The sequence below is a fragment of the Pipra filicauda genome, unplaced genomic scaffold (genome assembly GCF_003945595.2).
Source record: "Pipra filicauda isolate LSUMZ 115617 unplaced genomic scaffold, ASM394559v2 scaffold101_size5749837_pilon, whole genome shotgun sequence".
Lineage (NCBI taxonomy): Eukaryota > Metazoa > Chordata > Aves > Passeriformes > Pipridae > Pipra > Pipra filicauda.
In genome coordinates, this window is record NW_024103452.1 from 89,298 (window position 1) to 109,910 (window position 20,613).

Sequence of the window (20,613 nt, forward strand, 5' to 3'; positions counted from 1 at the left end):
CTTGCACAGGAGTGCTGGTGCATAGCAAGCACCTTGCAGAGATACATAGCTGGATTAGTGACTTGCACGTGCAAACTTGTCCTTACTGCCCAAAACTGTAGGAGTTAGGAATACAGGAGTCACATGCTGTTTCACCTGGATGATTTGATCTGTTTGGAAGGCCAGACCTGTTTTTTCACAAGCTACAATAATGGAAATCAATTACCAAGTCATACTCAGATTTTTACTTTGAATGTCAGATGTCACTGATTATTGATATGTTTCAGCTATTTTAAATTTATTTGGTTCCTGTCCAGGAAAGGAGAGCATTAAATAGAAGATGCCATTAAATAAGCTCAGAATAGGATATGTGAAATAGGAGGGGCTGGCAACTACTGTCAAAAGCTATGAATTAGCAAGCCATTGAGGGGAATTTCAATGTGCCCTTGGGAATTCAGTTCTTAAGATAAAATATAGATGTTTCCCTAATGTAGATAGGGACCAACACAATGTGTTAAGTTCAGCTCAGGTAGTGTCCTGAATAGTTAAAGACCCACTGTCCAGCAGCCTAAGCCTAAAATAGAGCTTTTGGGTACACCATTTATGGTTGGGAAGGAGCCTTTTATGAAAACTAAAGAGATGTGCCAAGCATTAGTATTATGTATAAAGGAGCTTCTCTCTGTTTACTAAAGCAGTTGTCAGGTGCAGACACTTTGCCTCTTTGAAACTGCTTTCTCCTAATATCTTCATGGTCTCTGCAATTCTAAGGGAGGCAAGTTAGGAAACGTGGCTACAGCACAGACCTTGGCTCTAGCTTGGATTAAGGTGCCTGAGGGAATATTACATGTCCTCTAGACTAACTTACTTAAAGAGGGTCTCCTAAGACCCACACAATTTTAATAGATCCTTACCTTAGGAGACAGAACTCTGTTAAGGGAGATGAACTAGAAACTCAAAATGACTACATTTCATTCTCTCCTTCCTTGGGAGGAAAATCATACAATCATGGCCTGGTTTGGGTTGGAAGGGACCTTAAAGATCAGCTAGTTCCAACCTCACTGCCATGGGGAGGGATACCTTATGCTAAGAAACTGCAGCTTGCAGTTTCCTGGACATTTGCACTCAAAAACTCTTTGATGTCAAAGAAAATCAGGGAATTTAGGATGTGGCCTTAGGTATCTCAGGACTGGATCTTTCCAGAAATAATGGAGAAAGATTTAAGCGAGATCATCCAGTTATGACACTGATATTTTCATGCATTTGGATGAATTTTAAATAATATCTATGTGACTTGGCTCTGCTTCAAGAAAACTGAATCCACCTAGGGTAAGCACCCAGGAAATAACGACTGTTTCAGCAAATTTAATTATTTATATTTATTTCTTTAATTTCTCTATGTATGAAAACACTTCAGATAGGAGCACTATGCTGTTTTCAGTATCAGTTCAGTCTTATCTTCTCCTCTATATTTCGGTGGAGCTAATTGTGCACGAAGGACCACCAAAATCCACTTTCTATTTAAGTACACTTTTCTGTGTCCAGGTAACAGTGAGTCATCCAGGCCTCTGGGTGTATCACACACATGCTGTCTCTATCACAGATAATGGCATGTCTCACTGAGCTGGCACACCAGTCCAAGCTGAAAGGTGGGGCTGACTGGAGGTGGTGCTAAAACTCAGCAAGAACCTCAAATCAGCGTAATATGTTTGGATTTCTAAATACACATAAATACAAAAGGACAGCTTTATACAGCATTTGCTGAAAAAAAAAAAAGCCTTGTGCTTGTATGTCTAAATACAAATACCTGGCTTGATACACCACCACTCACAAAATCTGACTTCTATATACACTGGTGTATATATAGAGATTTGTATTTACGTTTCAGAAAGTTTGGAGTGGAGTATCAAGGCACAAAGTTAAAGTTTCCTTCATTCTGCATTTCTTTCCTATTCCATATCTGTTTTCTACCTTTTTTTCTTCCCTCTTTACAACATTAAACCTCTGTATTTGTTTTTCTTACTCATCCTGACTGTTTTTGTATTCTGCTCCCTGATGACTTTGAAATGTAATGTCAAATAATCAAATTGTGCAGATGTAATCTGTATTCAAAACAGCATCCCAAATCCACATATATACACAATCTATATGTATGTGTGTATATATATATGCACTCATATATAATGATTCACGTTATATATAATACTGCACATATATTACAATATAGAAGTCAGCGTATGACTTCACATATAATAGCCAACTTGCATTCTGCCTCTCTGTAGCATTCTGTACAACTCCAGGCGGTGCCATCAGGATGCCTTTCAGGGCCAAGCAACCCCATGTTTGCCTGGAGGAGCTCTTATGTCTCCACTACGCTACACTTTGCCCATCACCTCCAGCAGCAGGTCAGGTTCTCACGTAACCTGTACAGTGGTGCTCTCACAGAGTCCCAGCAGTTTCAGTGTTTTGGGGAGAACTGCTCTTGTTTGGTTTTCTCTTGAATAATTTAGAAAGTCTTGTCCTTTGGTACGTTTATGTAGTTGTTACCTACTGTCTCGTGGCCTATCGCTTGGATTTAAAATACCAGGAAAATAATCAGTGCAGAAAAAACATACACAGGCCCAAGAACTTATGCATGGTGTGGGCTGCTGGTGATCTCACACAAGTTTAAAAAACTTCCAACACATATGTTGTTGCAGAGCATCAGGTGACTGATATGGCTGGCTCCTGTACTGCATGTTGGGATGAAAGCCTCAGGATTATTTCAGAAAAGCTTGACAAGGTTATTCATGAGTGACTGCTACTTCTTAAAACCTGTTCATCCTTGTTTTCTAACACCATGGACAAGTAGCCAGACCAGCTCAGGCAGTGCCACTGAGAGTAGTTAAGATATAGTTCCCAGTCAATCCTTGAGACTAACCCAGTGGTCAACAGCTGGTAACAAAGGCACTGCTGGACATCCTACAGCAAACTGCCTTTCCAGACACCCTGTATACGCACAAATGTGTTAAAATGACTTTGTCTCTGTCTCCTAGGATCTGGCTTATTTTATACTTTTTTAAGAGTGAAGCATAACTTTCAGACACCAGAAGACAGGCAAAACGAAAAACCGAGGGGAAAAGTCGGTTTGAATGCCCGTTTCTGAACATCCTCTTTCTCCTGCACAAATGCAGTCAGCGCATAGCACTACTCCAACATTTCATGTGCTGGTGCACAAGTTTCAGTGCCATTTCAGAAATGCACTGGGCTCGAAGTGCCCAAAGCCCTCCTGAATTTGGGACCCTGTGTATTTCGGAACTGATGAAACACGCACGTTTTTTTCCCAACGAGCATCAACACCCTGTGATGCGAAGGGGAGGGAGCAGCTGCCAGAGGACCAGACCCATCCTGGACGTAATGGTGCCGATTTAACCTGCGCTGCCTTGTCCGGTGCCGGTTGCTCTCCGGAGTGGCACAAGGGTGTTTGGTGCCGAGGGCATCCCGGACCCGTCCATCCGCCCCGCAGCGCCCCCGGTCCTCGGGCGAGCTGCCCCATGCCCCGGGGCCTCGGCCACAGCCATAGGGCAAGGGCAAGTCAGTAGTTACGGTACAGGGAGGGAGGGAGTTTCCAATGGGCTTCAACCTCCACTGGCAACTCACGAGGGCAGCACAGGCACCGAGGAAGGTGGACACACCGGTGTGACGGTGAGAGAGGCCGTGCGCTGCCCGGGCGGCCACCGGGGAGCGACAGCACCGCCGGGCGCGGCGGGGCGGGGGCCGAGGCCGCGGAGAATCCCGAGGCAGCCGCCGAGGAGGCGCGGAGGACGCAGGCGAGGCGGTGGCCCCACGCCCAGGGGCGCCGCTTAAAACCTCCACGAAAGGTGTGGCCTCGCCTTTCCTCTGCCGGCGGGGAGGGGACGAGACGGGACCTCCGCTCTTGCCGCCGTCGCCAAGCAGCCTCCGCCGGCCGCCCGGCACCGCACAGCGCTTCGCGGCGCCCCTGCCCAGCCCTCACCTGTGGGCCGTCCCGATCCCCGGCTCTTCTCGGCCCTTCCCCGGCCCTCGGTGGACTGCGAGGGAGCGGCGGCACCGCGGCGGGCGCTCCCGGCGGTGAATGCCTTTCCCCCCGTCGGGTCTGGGTCAATCTCTCCGTGGCTTTGCCCCTCGGCCCCTCTCGCCCCGGGCGGCTCCCCCGCTGCCATGAGCATCAACGGCGGGTCGCACCCGCGCATCAACACCCTGGGCCGGATGGCGCGGGCAGAGTCGGGCACCGACCTGCGCTACGAGATGAGCTCCCATGTGGTGGGGGGCGGCGGCGGCGGCGGCGGCGGCACCCACACCCACAAGACCTACTACTACCAGAAGACCTACGGCGGGGACTACGCCTCCGACGGATACGGGTAGGTGCGGGTCCAGCCGACCCTCGGCCCCACTGGATCGGGGCCGCCTTCGGGGAGCTGCCGTGAGACTGCTTGCGGTTTGATTTCCTAGGTGTGCAAGCTTGCAAGTCTCTTTTTTCTCTTCCTCCCTGAGGAGTCTTTTTTACTTCTAAAAGGCATTTAAACGCAAGCGAAGAACTTACTTATAAGAACACAAACAAAACACTTTTGGTGGTGACTCTCCTTGAAGAGAGTAACAGGAACAAAAAGCAATGTCTTCCCTTTGCACTCAGTCTGTAAGAGGGTCCGTGCTGGCTCTATTATCAGTTCTCTGCTGATAAACCTTGGCTTTGCTTGGTGACGTAAAACAAAGCTGTACTGAGGTGAATTGCTTTATACCCCATACACCCAGGCTCTGCGCTCCCCAGTAGTTGCAATAACTAAGACTATAAAACTATTTTAACTAGTGGGAATTGTTCTCTTGTTCATTTTCGAGTTTGTTTCTAGCTTGTTTAGGGCTTGGGAGTTTTAAGTCATGATATTTTATAAGGCGATCCCTGACATTTAGTGCCAGGGAGCAGAGATGTGTAACAAGCAACCTCGGTCTGCTTTCCTCCCCTCCACCTTTTTAACTTTCTACTTACCCTGTTGCTGCAGGCACAGTCAAGCTCTTGTAGGCAGGGTGCCGGCTGTGAATCCTGGCTTGGAGAACGCCTGCACTTGTGGATGCAGCTGTACCTGCAGTCTGTGCATGTCACGTCTGGCAAGGACTTTTTGGACCAGAGTGGTCCTGTGAATGTAGGAAAAATAAGTGCAGTGGTCATGAAGACTTCTCCTTTAATCTCCTTGGCTGGGAGTTCACAGGAGTGAAAAGCAGGCAGCAGTTACAGTCACTGAAGGAAAGAGCAGTTTTATGATACAGCACCTATACAAAACGCTGCTTGTGATTACAGGTTTTTATGCATGGAAAGGCCCTATTAAACCTGTTGGTCTAATTATTGATGCCACTGATTTAGGAATTGATGCAGAAGCACTGACTTGTATTTTGTGTTAGAATTTAAGGCCTGATTTTATGAATAGTATGTAATAAGATTGCAGAAGGACAAGAATTAAACATGCATAGTAAATAATAAACAGCAGGTGAGAACAAGCAGGCTTTTTTATATCAAGCAAAATCTATAAGTGGCTGTAGAGAATTATGATTATCCTAGAGAGCACAGAGTGCTCTGCTTAGGTATGTCAGACCTGTTGCTAGAGAACCACTGAATGAATGACAAAACTTGCATTCTATGTATTTTTTGTTTATTACTTTGCGTGGTTCTTAGTTTTTGTTCTTTGTCTGACTTTCGGTTTGGTGTATGTGCAGGTAAGTTAGTTACGATGAATTGCAGCTAGAGCACATCTAGTTACCAATACAGTAGTATGAGAATACCTATTTATTTCTATATAATTAGAACAATTCAGTACTTTACTATTGGAGAGTACATATACTAGGACTCCAAACGCTGTTGCTGCCTTGCATTTGTGAGGATTTGTTTTCCTGATGGTGCTTCATGGCAAATACCTTTACTGTTACAAGACACAAGCAAAGCATGAAAAATGAATGGCAGTGCGTTTTACTTCCTGGCCATTCTCTTTTTTCACACTTTGGCGCACTAGAGTGTCTTCTCCATCACTCCTGACTTGTGCTAGAGGAAGAATACCTTCCTTTAATTTATTATTCTTTGGCTTTTGTTACATATTTTTAACCAGTCTATAGCTTGTTAGGCTTTTCTTTCTGTAGTGTTCAATGGTGGTGTAGCAAGAGTGGAAAGGACAGACTTGACCAAAAGGTTAACAACCTTTCATTTACTCTTTATAACGTAATACGAATATCTCCTTTTTGGGCAACCATTTCTGACAAGGAGGTTGCATAGGTTTATTTTTAGTCGGTGCTCATCTGAGTTAAAATGTGTCCCAAAATACAAAACGTGGGGTTTGTTGCCAGTTAATGAAAAAAGGCAGTTATGCCTGATTTTGCACATGTGTTTTGTGCCGAAAATCCACTAAATCCTGTATGTTGTGCTATCAGGATCAGGGCCATCATCTGTGGAATTGTTTTGAATAATTGCATTTAGCCAGACGTCTGCAGTGCCAAAGTTTAGTGGTATCTACTGAACTCAGAAAACTGAGGCTTCTTTTTCCAACGGGGAAGACCACTCTACCCTAATTTTTAAATGCAGAAGGATTCAAGGTAGGGTCTAGTCTTGTAAGTTTTGGGGCGTATTCTGCCAAACAAGTCTGTGCTGAGTATTACATTACTCACAGAGCAATATGAGACTCTCCCTACCCTTAGGGCTCAGCAAGGTGCTTTTACAACATTCCCGGTTTCTTCTGGCTTGGGAACTCAGGATGAGCTTGGCCCAGAGTACAGATACTCAGCTTGACAGTGAGTCACATGCTGCTAAACTGCCAATTCATCAGAAAAATATTTATCAATGTCTTTGCTACGGAGATAGAAAATCTGATAAACTATGAGAGAAAGGAAAAAAATGCAAAGTTGTGCAGTTTTATTTGTCATTGCTGAGGTTATGGAAAAAAATAGCGTAGGATTCATGGTCACTGAATGATATGAACATAATTTAATTTACACAATTCTACTTAAGGATTAACTTAACTTCTGTGCTTCAAGTTAAAAGGAGTTAGAAATTCATATCCCGTGCCCTGACATTACTTTCAGGAACTGACAGACAAAGTAAACTTGGAGGAAACTGACTCAAAGCCACATTTTTGCCCTTCTCATCAGTCTCACAGGGATCTGAAGAGTCCTGACTAAGCTGAGTGGTGGTAGAGCTGGCATGGTAACTTCCCCTTTGAGCTCCTCAGACAGAGAGGGAGGAATGTGTCTGAATTGCTGCCGAATACCTGCCATGCTGGCAGAGCCTGCGGCTGTGCTCTGGCTGGCAGAGAAATGGGTTTCTTTGACAGCTGGTGATAGTACCACGCCATGAGGAGAAAGTCCCAACCCACTGTTCTGTAGGTACATGTGTGAGACTTGAAGGTTGGTACCTTTGCAGGTGTGAAAGCCTCTGTCTGGCAAAGCAGGTTTGTTGCGTTTTGAGCGTCTACTCTCCAGCAGAGGTGTATTTCCGTGGTCAAGGCTAGACCCAGCACTTGGCACCACCTCTCTCTCCCAGAGCTGGTGGTGGGAGAGGCAGCACGTCTGCAGCCTGCTGCACTGGGCAGGTGCGGCCTTTAGAACAGTTCTGTTGCTCCCGGTGATTCATACCAGTGGGAAAAAGCATGAGGATTTTCTGTGAATAGGTGTGGCAGGATCCCTTGTGAAACCCTGCGTGCCATGAGGGCACTAAGCCTTAGGAGTCTTAATAATTCAATAATTCACTAGTGACTCCTAAATTTTTGCACATTTCTAAAGGTATTTAGAGCCTGATTGTGCCAGATGCAGATGTCTTTTGAGATTTCCTGCCATCATGCCTTAGTCTATGTGCATACTTGGCAGATGGGACTAGTTTGGCGAGGCCATGGTGTGCCAAAAGTGGTCCTAGTTAGACCAGAGACATGTGAGGAGAACCCAGTTATGAAACTCTTGATGATTTGACACTTGTATTCAACTTCTGTTAGGTGAGAGGGGGAAAGCTGGGTTATAATATTTTAATTTTGCTTTGTATTGTTATGGATATTGTGATTCACCACCTTTAGCCAGCATATGCCAGTGCATTTTCTGGGGCATCCACACCCAACTGGCAGGTGGTGGCGTGTGGGTGGTGGTTTAATCCAGTGGTATGTGCAGGCTGTGTGCTGGGAATGGAGATTCCAGGTCAGGTTTTTCCTCTGACTTGACTACTCTGGGCATACCAGGTAATCCCTTGATGAATCTAATGCTTGTTCAAACAAGTTTGTGTGGAGGGGGGAAGTGTGAAGAAAAAGAAGTGCTGTTTTTTTGCTCTCACTGAGTTTATGAGAATCACTCAATACTCTGGTTCTGTTCAAAGACTTTTTTTCTAAAGCTTCCTTCACTTTTAGAATGAATTAAAAAAAGGCTAAAAGTTTTGTGGAGGAATCAGAAAATGTAACAAGGATTATTCTAATTTGTTTCAAGTAGTATCTTCTAGACAAGATCATCCTCTTTGTATTTCCAAAGCTTTAAGGAACTGTGAAGCTGCTGGAAGGCCCCTCAGTACAGCTGGATGTGCTTCTGTGTCTCCTCCACCCTGCTTCTCTAGACACTAATCGTACTCCCCTGCCCTCCCTAGATAACCCGGTGGCCTCTTCATGTGTACTAACAAAGGCAGAAACCAGAGCAGCCTCCACATTGCAGTCGTTTTTGCTGGGAGTGTGCAGGTCTTCAGCAGCAGGAGGCAAATGAGAAAGCAGAAGGTAGCCGACTTTCTTCCTTGCTCCTCGGTTTCTGCAGTAATGACATCAGCTCCTATACTGGGCCTATGTGGGTGCAAGCTGAGTGTTTAGAGAAGATATTTGATTTATTCAAAATATATCACTTAGGAAACTTTTTCACTGCTTGAATAAGTCAGTGGCAGCAGTACTCAGCCCCGCTGTGTTCCAGTGATGGGAGCACCACTGGGTTTGCTGTGTCTGTCTCATAACTCATTATATGGCCTTGAAAGCAGGTTTCTTGTTTTGGTACAACTGGGGGTCTTGTGAGGATCACTGGTACTGCTCAACAGTTAAACACAATCCAAGTTCAGAAATAGAAGATTCAATTCAATTCAATTCAAGTTACGGCTGAGTTTAGCTCCGATGGGCTATATTCCAGCAGAGAGGTGTTGCTGAGCTACTGTCCTGCCCAAATCCCAGTGTCAGCATAAGTTGGGCTGTCCTCTCATTTCTCTGGGAGAGCAGGAGCATAGTATAACAAGGGAGCAATGTGTTCTGCCTTGACATGCACGGAACAAGGCGACTCCCGTACAGTGACAACATGAAGGTGCTATGCCTTTCCTAGGGTAGAGAGAGAGAGGGCTACATTTTAAGATCCCAAATAAAAGCAATTCATCTGTGTTTTGAAGTGTTTTCATAATTTTAAAATAAAGAAGCTATCCCCTTTTTTGTTTTCCTTTGTTCCTTTAATAGTTAGTGACTATTAAGACTAAGTTATTTTAATAAAGAATTCTGCTTAATAGTATATTTTTGAAATTCATGAGTTGCCTTCCAAATAAATGTGGTAGTCTAAAATGTTAAGTTGTAGGGACAAAAAGGTAGTTGCGGTCTGAAGCAGCCTGGGCTGTTTCACTCAGCACTGTTCTGCAGCGTTTACAGAACCAAAGGAGCACAGCAAATAGATTATTGCAATGTATATATTTATTAGTAGGAGAGACTCTGCACTCTTTTGTTATGAGTCCTGCTAAAAGACCAACCTCCAATTCTTTCTCATTCTGCTGGAATGGTTGATAACGCTGTATTTACAGGGGTGCAGTAAGCCAAATGAAAAATCTGTCCATATTTTCACTGCATGGTGTGCCTACAGTGTCTGATACAGCAGGATCCTATTCATAGGTTCAAGCTTTAAATGCTGTCAGAGTTAGATCAAATTGCCATAGCAGCAATAGTATGTCATAGCATAGTTGTTGCAATGACCAAACATTACTTTAAACTCATTCAGTTTTATGTAAAAAAAATCAGACAAAGCAAGAAAGACACTGACAAAATACCGTGTAAAGTAATCCACTAAGTCTGTGTTCTGTGAGAATTGCTGGGATCCTACGTCTTCCTGAGGGACATAAATATATTTTTATATAGCATGTATGTTACATGGTTTTACTCTAAAAATCCAGCTTTATACTTTGTACCATGTTATGATGCCATCCAGCATGTTCAGGGTTTACCTCAGTTTCTTTGGTCCAGTATTTTTTATGTTGGAAATGGTTTTCCTTTGGCTGTCTGTTTGCTACTGCCTCAAGGTTGGGTATCGTACTGTTCTGCATTGGAGTTTCTCCTTTGATCTACTCATCCACATTAGAGGCCTGTTGGGTTCATTAAGAGGTGTTATACTGAGGGCCTTTGAAACTAATAATGAAATATTTGTCACAGGGTGAAAAGTATTGAATATGAGCTTATATGACATTGTGCTAGTGCCATCTGATATGTCAACCTGTATATGTTGAGGTATTGTATTGCTAAGTATTTTGATTTTTAAATTCAGATATTGATTTATGCCCTTGAGTATATTTGAACAGCTAAATCTTCTTCAGATTTGAAGAAGTCCTGTTGACTTGGTGGAGCTGTGCTGTCAAACATCATCTCCTATAGTGGCATCTGCTGTCTCTGGGTGTGACCTGTAAACCCATTTAGCTCCATTTGGTCCTTTGACAGATTTGAAAGCCAGTGCCTCTAACAGGCCACTACCTTTTTACCCATTATTGTAGGGTTGATCTCTGTATTTTAACTAGCAAAACCTAGTTAGTTTTTTAACAACAAAACTAACATCCAGGGTATTAAAAGCAGCATTGATAAAATGTGTGCTCTTTCCTGGTTTCAATGTGTATAACTCCAACTTTTGCCATTATTTTGGTTATATCTTTGTCTACTGGTTTGGAGAACCTTAAATATGTGCTGCTTTCTCCTTGTGAAGGTCCCTGTGAACTGTAAACAAGCAACTTGTAGATCTTTTTTTGAAGCTCTAATTAGGGTGTGCTTAAGCCTCCTACTTTGAGGCATCTGCTCCTGCTTTGGGAAGAGTTTTGTGCATCTATATTAAACCATCTTAATTTTTCCAACATTTTATTATTTGGACAATAATTCTGGATGTGGTATTCAAGCATCACTGGGAAGAACACAAAATACTTATAATTCTACTTCTATATTTTAATTTGTTTTAGTAGTTTATTTGAAAATAGCTTTTCTTCACAACTTTTTACCACTTTAACTATGATAGCCATTGTTTAGACCTCCTCTCATGGTAAAGCAGAGCAATGCCTTTGAGGTCAGTGAAGATAACTGAAGCCAGTGGAGATATACTAATTTATTAAAGTGTAAGTCTGGCCACCATCTATAGTTCTTTTGGCTTTAATGAATATTTGGCACTTGTAGCTGCCAGGACATGATTGAAAAAGGGATTGAAGAAAAAATACTCTTCTGATGTTCTAAAAAGAGAAAATTGCTTGGAAGGTTCCTCTCTCTTTTTATGTTTCATTCATGAGAATAATTGTGGGTGTAATTAAATGTAAATTTCAAGTGCAGTCACATACTTCTAGATCTAAACACAACAGTGATGCCTAAGGAGAAGGAATGATTTAGAAAAGGAAACTGATGGAAAGCCTGGCACAAAATCAGACCCGTATGTAATTTTTCATAATTGTTTTCTCTAAGCTGTTTCCAAGGTACACAGTGATGCATAGCACACTGGGGCGCAGCGTTTATGCAGTCAAAGGGTCACAGTACAAGCAGGGGGCTGCACATGTACGGCTTGTTTTATGTCATCCAGTGATTCTCCAGTCTTGTCTCTACATTTTTGAGGGTCTGTTCACTGGTATTGGGGGAAGCTGCTGAAAAGTTGGGCAAACCTTTTCCATTTGTTCGAGACGAGCTGATAGAACAGAATGCTGCTGATGCCCCAGCTGCACATGCTGCAGAGAGCTCTTCAAATTACCCTGTTGAATGTTTCTCAGCACTGCAGTGATTTTCCCAAGGACAGTTCTGCTGAGTTTTTTACATTGTCACAATTCTTCTTGTCAAGGATGGTCAGTCTGTTGAAGTCAGTGGAAAGATCTCTATAGAATCCAGATTTCTTGCTGACGCCGAGTTGGACAGGTTCTCACCGATGGTCTTTTTGACATGAGTGTTGTATGGAATGTTGGGCTCTTCAGTGATTTGTAATGGAAAAAGTTATCTACTGTGAGCACAGGAGTTGAAAAACTAGGCAGGGCTTGGAAGAACCTTAGTTTCTTACCATCTGTTAGTAGTGGTTTTGGGTTTGGGAGACGCCTGAGCTTGCTTGAGAGGTCTGATCCCATCAGCAAGGAATGGTTCCTCACTTGAAGCACCTCACCCCTGTTCAGCTAACAGTGGCTCATTTTGGTGGCTGAATCCCAGAAACCTTCTGGCAGTATGGACGCAGTAGATTATGTGCAAGACAACAATAACAACCCCCTTACCTGCCTTGGCTTTTCCCCCCACTAGTGTTTTCAGTGCTGGAATTTTACTTGGAACCTCCAAACTCACACTTTATGTATCTGTAAGAAAGCATGTACTCTAACTCCAGGCCCTACAGCTATTTTTGTAATAGCTTGAGCATCTTTGCAATTCCTTCTTAAGACACTGCACTAGCTTTGCGCATTTCTGCTGGTAAAAAGGCCCTTCATATGCTTGAATGGACTTGCTTGTGTAGCCAAGGATCCTGCTTTCCTTTTATGCCCTGACTTTTGATGGCTGGTGTGATAACATGTACAATTACATCACACAACTCTATGCTCTAGGTATTGACTTTAACAAAGATTGTGAATAATTCATTCCCACTGTAAAGCTGCCAAAGTTTTGTCTATCAAAACTACAAATACCTGTGCTGGAAGAAAAATTTTCTCCTTTCTGGCATGCCAGTTTCCATGTTCTACTCTATCCTGTGACAAAGTCAGTCCATGCCAGCTGTTGCAGAATTATAAAGTGGCTCTGCAGGAGGGCTAGATAATGTGTTTGTGTCTCTGTGAACCTAAATGAGGTGGATTATTCCATGTAACTTCCCTTAACTGTTCCAAATTTGCGTTTCTTGTATTTCTTCAAAATATGTGATTCCTCTGTATTTACTTCATCTTCTTCTCCCCCACAACAGTCAGAATGGGACCTGTACAGTGTCCAGACGCCAGAACACCATCCAGGAGCTTTTGCAAAACTGTTCGGATTGCCTGATGCGAGCTGAGCTTATAGTACAACCCGTGAGTGCTTCTTGTTGTTCTTATCAAACGTGATCATGAATATTACAGGGAGTGAATGCTGTGTTGTTATCTGGACCCACAGGCTCTGCTGCTTCATCTCCTTTCTCCCCTTTCAGCTGTTTGTGTGAGGCAACTGCAAGTGTAATGGCATACCTCCTTCGTGGATCTCTTTCTTCCCTCTGTACTCTGTTCAGTAAAACTGATTGAAATGCATCTGGTTAAGAAAAGGGGGACTTCTTGATTTTTAAAAAAACCAAACCTATCCTCAAACAGATTGTAGTGCATCTTGTTTTTCAGTTTTAGGTTAGGACCACTGTCAGTGTAAAGAGCTGTTGCTAATATTATGACTACTTACACTCTTTCAGTGTGTCCTGTAGAATATTGTCATCATTTGCTGGGCCATAATGAACCTGAATCACCATAGGAAATACCTTCATTATCTTTATTTTATTTTTCCAGATGATTCATAAAGAAGTATGTGAAACTAGATTAAAATATTCTTGACTGTTTTAGCTGAAATGCATACAGATGATCTTTACAGTACAGTAACCTGGTACAAACCCATAGTGCCTCTGAGTGGGTTACTCATTGATGCTAGATTCAGTCCTGGCAAACATGGGATGTCCTCTATTCCTACTGAAGTCAGAGGAAATGCAGGGTGACGAGTGCACCCTGCTGCTGAGGCCACTGAGACGTGAAACCCCTTCACAGTTCTGGCAGTAAATGTAGTTTAATGCACACTTTTGGACCCTCTGCAGGCAGTAAATTCTTTCAGGAATGAACTCTGTGGTTAGCAGTTCATTTCCTTTTCAGAGATACAGGACATGAGAGCACATTTATATAAAAATCAATGCCAGAGTAAATACTGTCTTTTGCTAAGGATTAATATTATTCCAGTGAAGTTAAAAGAAAGACATGTTTAGTTCCAGCTTGGTGCCACAACATGCATTGCTTACTTTGTTTCTTTCTTTTCTTTCTAAGGGACAAAGTAATGAGATCCATAATATTTTTTATTTGCAAAATCAGATGGATTATGTTTTGTTCAGCATGGCTGTGTCAGTGTGGGGTGAGGTCAAAAAGCAGTGTCTTCCTGACTGAAACACCACGACCATGCTGGTCCACTGGACTGAGAGGGTGCATGGAGAATTTGCCTAGTTTTTGGGTGATAAGGTGGGATGCAAATGTGATGGGGCATGGAGCTGGAGCCAGGCAGACAGGGTGCAACCTGCGTTTTTGTAGGAGGGGGAATTCTTAGAATCTCAGGGTAACTTGTGAAAAATCAGGAACAATATCTGCCAGCTCCCACAAGGACAGTGTTTGCTTCTCATCTTCTAAACACAAAAGCATAGTGTCTTAAAAACTTAGCACACTGTGTGAAGCCTTAGCTCCACTGAAGTAAGCATTAGTCAAGATGTGCTGTTCTTTATGGAAAGTTTTGGTTGATACTACATTTTAATAATTTTCATATTTTATTTTAATAAGGACTTTCCAGCAACTGCAGCTCCTTAGTTAGTTGGCCTTCTGTCAGTTAAAATTGGCAATCAGAGACCTGGTAGTTGAAACTTATCATGCTTCAAAAATAATCAGTCCTCATAACATCTCTTTTAAGATATCCAAGATGAATATTTAATTTAATCACCCATTTTTTTAAAAAAATTGTTTTTGTTTGTTTGTTTTTGTTTTAGGAATTGAAATATGGGGATGGTGTCCAGATTAGAGGGAACAGAGATCTGGAAGAGTGTTTTGCACAGGCAAATGACCAAATGGATATCCTGGATGGGCTGATCAGAGAGATGAGGCAGATGGGCCAGCCCTGTGACATGTATCAGAAGAGGTATTGTCTGAAAGGGAAAGGTTGGGGGTGGGAATGTGAACTGATAAAAGTTTGTGGTATCTCAAGTGCCTGCCTTCCGTGATGTTGCAGGATGTGACAGAAGTCAATAAGGTGGAACTACATCTAACTGGGGGTGTGCTAACATGGAGAAGGGCCTTGCAGTAATGTATTTCTGATGGAAGTTCACGCCTTAGTTGTCTCCATGAAATTTTAGTTAGTACATTTTTTTCCACAGCTTTTGCTTTCAGCACTTTGTTTTGAATACCTGGTGGTCCAGTAAGAGAGATAAATTACATTGTTTCCATGCTTTCCTCATAGACACTAAGTGGTTCCTTCACTTTCAGGCTGCTTCAGCTTCAAGAGCAAATGCGTGCCCTGTACAAAGCCATCAGTGTTCCCCGTGCCAGGAGGGCCAGCTCCAAAGGTGGTGGTTGCTTCTCCTCTCAAAGTGGCTCAGGCTGGGATGAGTACACAAAACGTGTCACAAGTGAATGTCTAAACTGGATGAGGCAGCAGAAGGTAAATCAATGCAAAACCCAGAGACAATGCTAAAACTTGGTGTTGTTAATGAATGTCACCTCATATGTAGTAATGTTTTGGGTGCCAGTAGAAGAGTAAAAGTATTCATGAATGCTTGCATATTATTCCAAGTTCCTCTTCCTTACCCTCCGCCACCCATCTCCCCAGTATTTTATGTACAGTGAATTTCCACTGAAATACAAACATGAATTTGGGGTCTTCTTTTGCAGAGAAAAAAACTGTGAAAGTTAGATTTGAAAGCTAAATCGGACACAGCTGTTAACATAACAAAAGGCATTGGAATATTTGTGTTAGAAATTATTGTGCTCAATCTTTCCCTCCTTCCTTCCTTCCTTCCTTCCACAGATTTCCTTTGATTCATATTTATTTTAACCCTTTACACAGATAGGACCATCTTCACAGATTTAACCATTATCCAGTGTTTTACGATTTTTCTCCCCCTCTATCTGTCTTTATCACAGTGGGAGCCAAAAGGTAGAGGTGATTGCCACAGGGACTTGACTTGGAGAAGTCAGTGCTGAAATACACACAAAAGTGCTGAAGTTACTATCTGTTGCATTCCCAGAACAAATTTACCTATGCATAGCTTCTGCTTGTGTAACCTGGAGTAGAAAACACACACTGAGAGCCCACAGTCTGTTTTTGTGCTGCTCCTCCTCTCTCCCTCTCTCCCTCACTTCGTCTCTCTCTCTCTCTCTGAATTTCTCTGTCTCCCCCTCTGTTTCTTTCTCCCCCCCCTTCTTCAGTCCCTACAGAAAAGCTGAAGTGGGGCACGTAAGCATTTAGCTCACTGGGAAAATCTGTTTTGAGCTTGCCATCGTGCCTCTTCTTTCCACCATGCCTTGCTGTATCCCAGTACATGCTCCCATTGAGACTAGGATAATGTTTCCCCTAGTAATGTGGTGAGATGTGGGAAAAAGTTCTGAGTACCTGAGGTTTTCTGCTGGTGTTTTTCTGCTTTTTTTTGTCTGGATGGTTTGCTGACAGGAGGATCAGGTGGGAGGAGGATTGGTCAAATTTCCAATGCAGAATTAGAGAAAGCACAGTGAAATCCAGCCTTTGTTCACATACTGGCAGCCAGCCATGACTGCCACTGTTGCTACAGTCTCTTTAGATTGTTCAAATATAACCAGAAGGGTCAAAGTCCTGTAACTTGTAAATGGCTGAATGAAAAATGGTTTTGTTTCTTGGATCATTTTCAACACTACTTTTGAACCCCCATGCTTGAGTGTCGTTCTGGCTTTATTGTCATCTATTGACTCATAGAGATTTGACTCCAGGCTGGTAACTTCCAAATTCAGTCCCAACCCAGGATAAAGATATCTGGTTCTTGACTGTGCACATGCACAGACAGGCATTCAGACAGAGTCGTAGTGTGTCTTTACAGCATTAAGGAGGATCTGGAGTTTGAGGAGCTGAATTGTGAATTCAGTGGCTGTTAGTATTTGGAAAAAATGAAACAAAGAACTGCAGTCAGTTTTTGGATTGGTAATTATGAATAGTATTACCATTTTCCAAGGCTGTTTCTAGAGACTTTCGCTTGGCACCCTACAATAAATGTTGGCAAGATGCAAGACAAACAAAATGTTTATAATAATTTGAGTTTATCTTCTGTTTTTTTTTCTTTCATTTAGTTTGACTGGATTTAACTCAAGTTACTGAAGTTTACATGAGCAAAATTAAAATGGAAATATAATGTATTGGGCTACAGAACTTAACTGGGTATTTTCACATGAATTGCATGAACAGCATTGTTTGATAAAGCCATAGTTTGTTTTCAGAGTGATAAGAATGTAACTATACTGTAGAACATAAAAGAATAGTTTGATCCAAAGAAAACAGATGAAAGTACACTACTGAGTGTGCTTCATCTAGTCTAATTATAAAAAAATATTTTTCCTACTTTGTTTCTTCTGCTTTGGGAGCCGGTCACAGAGCTTAAGTGACGACAATTTAAAGAAATTGTCACCTCCTATTCTGAACTTTCCTTTGTTCAGTTTTACTCTCTATTGCATAATCATGTTTTCTTCAGTTCCATTCCTTTATGCTCCAGTTTAGGTAGTAATGTTGGAAATGAAAGTACAAATACTGTTTCTTTCTCCTAGGCTGAAATGGAGCTAGTGAAGTGGGGGTTTGATGCAGCATCCATTGAACAACAAATAGGAGACCATAGGAGAACTCACAATGCCATTGGAGACTATCGCTGGCACTTGGACAAAGTCAAAACAGATCTGGTAATTACTGACATCCCTTACATATTGCTTAGTCTAGATTTATATCCTTGCTTTACTGGTGTTCCACTACAAAGAAGGAATATTGAGTAGTTCATCCTCTCTTCAGAAAGCACTGGTGTCATGGTAGCTGCCACTTTCAACCGTAATTTCATGATAAATTTGTGTTTCACTTCTTTTCCCAGATTTTGAAATGAAAATTTAGTAGCTATTTAACTTTTTGTTGTTGCATACTAAGGCTGGCAAATAAATATTGCAACATTTTTCGTGAGAAGAATGACTAAGAATGATTATTCTCACTTGCTGTCTAGGTGTGTTAAACAAGAAAGTGAAAGAATAAGGTGGGTGCTCAGATCCAGCCTTGAGTCATCAGGTTTTTTTTCTGTGAAGCATGCACAAATTCTGAGCTAAGCTTAAAGCTTTTCATAGGTGTTGATTTCTTTAATTTTTTTCCCCTTCTGAGACTTTGTTCCACTCTGAATTTTGTGATTGGAATAAAGAAGTCACTGAAAATGCAGTTACCTTCCTCTGCTATCAGCCCAGCAGTTACAGAGATGAGAGAGGAGGCTTATTTCATTTCCATTCATCTTTTCTCTAAATCAGGAGGAGAGAGTTCAGTCTAAAGAAAAGGCACTCTGTTCTGGAGCTCTGATTTCTCAACCAAGCTGAAGAGTAAAAGGGATATTACTCCGTTTTCCCTTCAGTTTCAAATAGGAAAGGTGATAGTCTGGCCCTGTGGAATACCAGTTCCAAGACGGGGCAGGTTATCAGCCATAAAAGTGGGAATAAAAATTGTGGCCTTCTGTTCACATTGTAATTTATAGTACTTCATAATCTCCAAAGCTAGCTCCAGGACTGGCTGGCCTAGGAATTTGGTACAGAAAGAAATCCAGTTTCAAGAGTTGCATTGGTATTACAGGTGTTATGTGCAAACTTGCTTACATGCTAAGCATCCCTAAGGATAGTAAGTTTGTCTGAGCCTTGGTTTTATGCTTGCTGTGGTCCTCCAGTGGTACATCCATCCATGTCTGTTGTAGACATTTGCAAGTTACCACCTGCAGTTATTGTGATATTAACACTGTAAAGGAAATATTAGCAAGTAGACAACTTGTGAAAAGCTCACTAAGTATTTCCTGTCTCTGTTTCAGCGGGAGAAGGCTGCGGTTCATCAGCTGGAGGAAGAATATGAAGGCCTGCTGGTGAGCATGAGATGTGTTCATTTCTGATAACTTCTATGACAAAGGTGCTTTTTGCTTTATTAACACTGGCATGGTAGTGAAGGGACACTTCAGGTTTTGACAGTGACAGGGTGACAGAATTATTGAAATAATTCTATTCAGCAGTAAACTGACTGCTTTTTAGTTTCTCGATTCATTTTGAGTCATGAACTTGAGATTAATTTATTGCCTGGTATATAATTGACTTACTCCCACAAGGAAGTTTCTAGTTTGCACCTGGTGAAGGGAGTTGGTCACTAAGCAGGTGGAGAGTGGAACTCTACCTTCTTAATGGGTGTAAGCGTAGCGAAGAAATCAGACTGTATACAATGCCTAAAAAGTTACTCAAAGGTGGGATTAGAACCAGGTTCTGTGTAGGGCAGTGCATCTTCCCTGCTTTGGATTTTCATATAAAATACAGTGAGAATCTTGTGCAACTGGTTTATTTAACCCTTGGGATCGGAAGCTGATTCCTGTGCGCATTTCAAGCAATAGGATCTGTATTATGGTGTGAAGACAGAGAAGGTATTTTTTCATGAAGTGTCATCTGTGCAAAAGGTGATTCTACAACATCAAAGATGTCCATGAGCAGCAAATGCAAGTAAAAGTGATGTTAAGTGTTCAGACATTTTTTGTACATTTCTTCTCCATGCCTTTTTGCTTGCCTGCATGTCTGCTACATGTGTTTGCAATGACTGCTGTTGTCAGGTTCCCATTTTTCTATAAATCCAGACACATTGTCCACTGTCCATTGTCATTAGGTTTCATAATTCAATAAGCCCAGGCACATTATCTGCTGTCCGTTGCCAACAGGTTTTATAGATGTGTGGGTTTTACTGTTATTTTAGTTAAAAAAAAAGAGGACATGCTCTTGGCTTCCCTTTCTCCAACCAGCACAGGCATTCCTGTGTTTATGGCTTCTCATTTCTGGAATTCCTTGCAGAAATACTCCTTTGAGAGAATGGATCAGCTTCGTCAATTCCAGAACCTCATTCAGGCCACCAGCAGAGAGATCATGTGGATCAATGACTGTGAGGAGGAGGAGCTTCTCTATGACTGGAGTGACAGAAACACTGATATTGCCAGGAAGCAGGAGTCCTTCTCTGTAAGACAGCTCAACATCCTTCCACTTTCCATGGGCCCTCTTTTGGAATAGTGAGGAATGAACAACCTCTCTCGGGACAGACTCATCAGAGGATGGGGATTTCTTCATGTTTCGAAGTTCTTGGGGATTTTGTCAACCCTTTTCAATTAAGTACAGTGTGACAACCTTTTGACAACCTTTTGAGTCAAGATAGGACATCTATTAGAAGATTGTGCCCTTATTCAATCAGTTGTCACGTTTCTTCTGACCTTGGAAGCTGGCCTTCTCGGCACAGTCCACTGTGGACTAGTGATCACATATAGCTCGTGCACCCAGTCACTATGTTGGCATGCTAAACTAAGGGACTTGAATCAGGCAGTTTAGTTCTCCCTGTTAGGACTATGTAGGGGCTCGGGGGTCCCTGTATTTGGCCCTGATCATCTGTCATCAGGAAGCAGAGCTGTAGCAGAGGGAACTGCTCTTTTCCTCTG

At 42.4% G+C, this 20,613-nt stretch overlaps 1 protein-coding gene across 3 annotated transcripts in view; it reads left to right on the plus strand.

The window, feature by feature from the left end:
- Positions 1-3,605: 3,605 nt before the first annotated feature.
- Positions 3,606-20,613, plus strand: part of LOC114000625 (desmoplakin) — a 39,095-nt gene continuing 22,087 nt past the window's right edge. The window contains exons 1-7 of one of the 3 annotated variants that reach the window (XM_027745070.2): positions 3,606-4,355; positions 13,114-13,216; positions 14,902-15,050; positions 15,395-15,569; positions 17,696-17,824; positions 18,970-19,020; positions 19,982-20,143. In XM_027745070.2, coding sequence (XP_027600871.1) covers positions 4,156-4,355; positions 13,114-13,216; positions 14,902-15,050; positions 15,395-15,569; positions 17,696-17,824; positions 18,970-19,020; positions 19,982-20,143 — 969 coding nt within the window. In that variant the 5' untranslated portion in view covers positions 3,606-4,155. The remainder of the gene's footprint in view (positions 4,356-13,113; positions 13,217-14,901; positions 15,051-15,394; positions 15,570-17,695; positions 17,825-18,969; positions 19,021-19,981; positions 20,144-20,613) is intronic. The other 2 variants (XM_027745071.2, XM_027745072.2) reach the window with 2 other exon arrangements.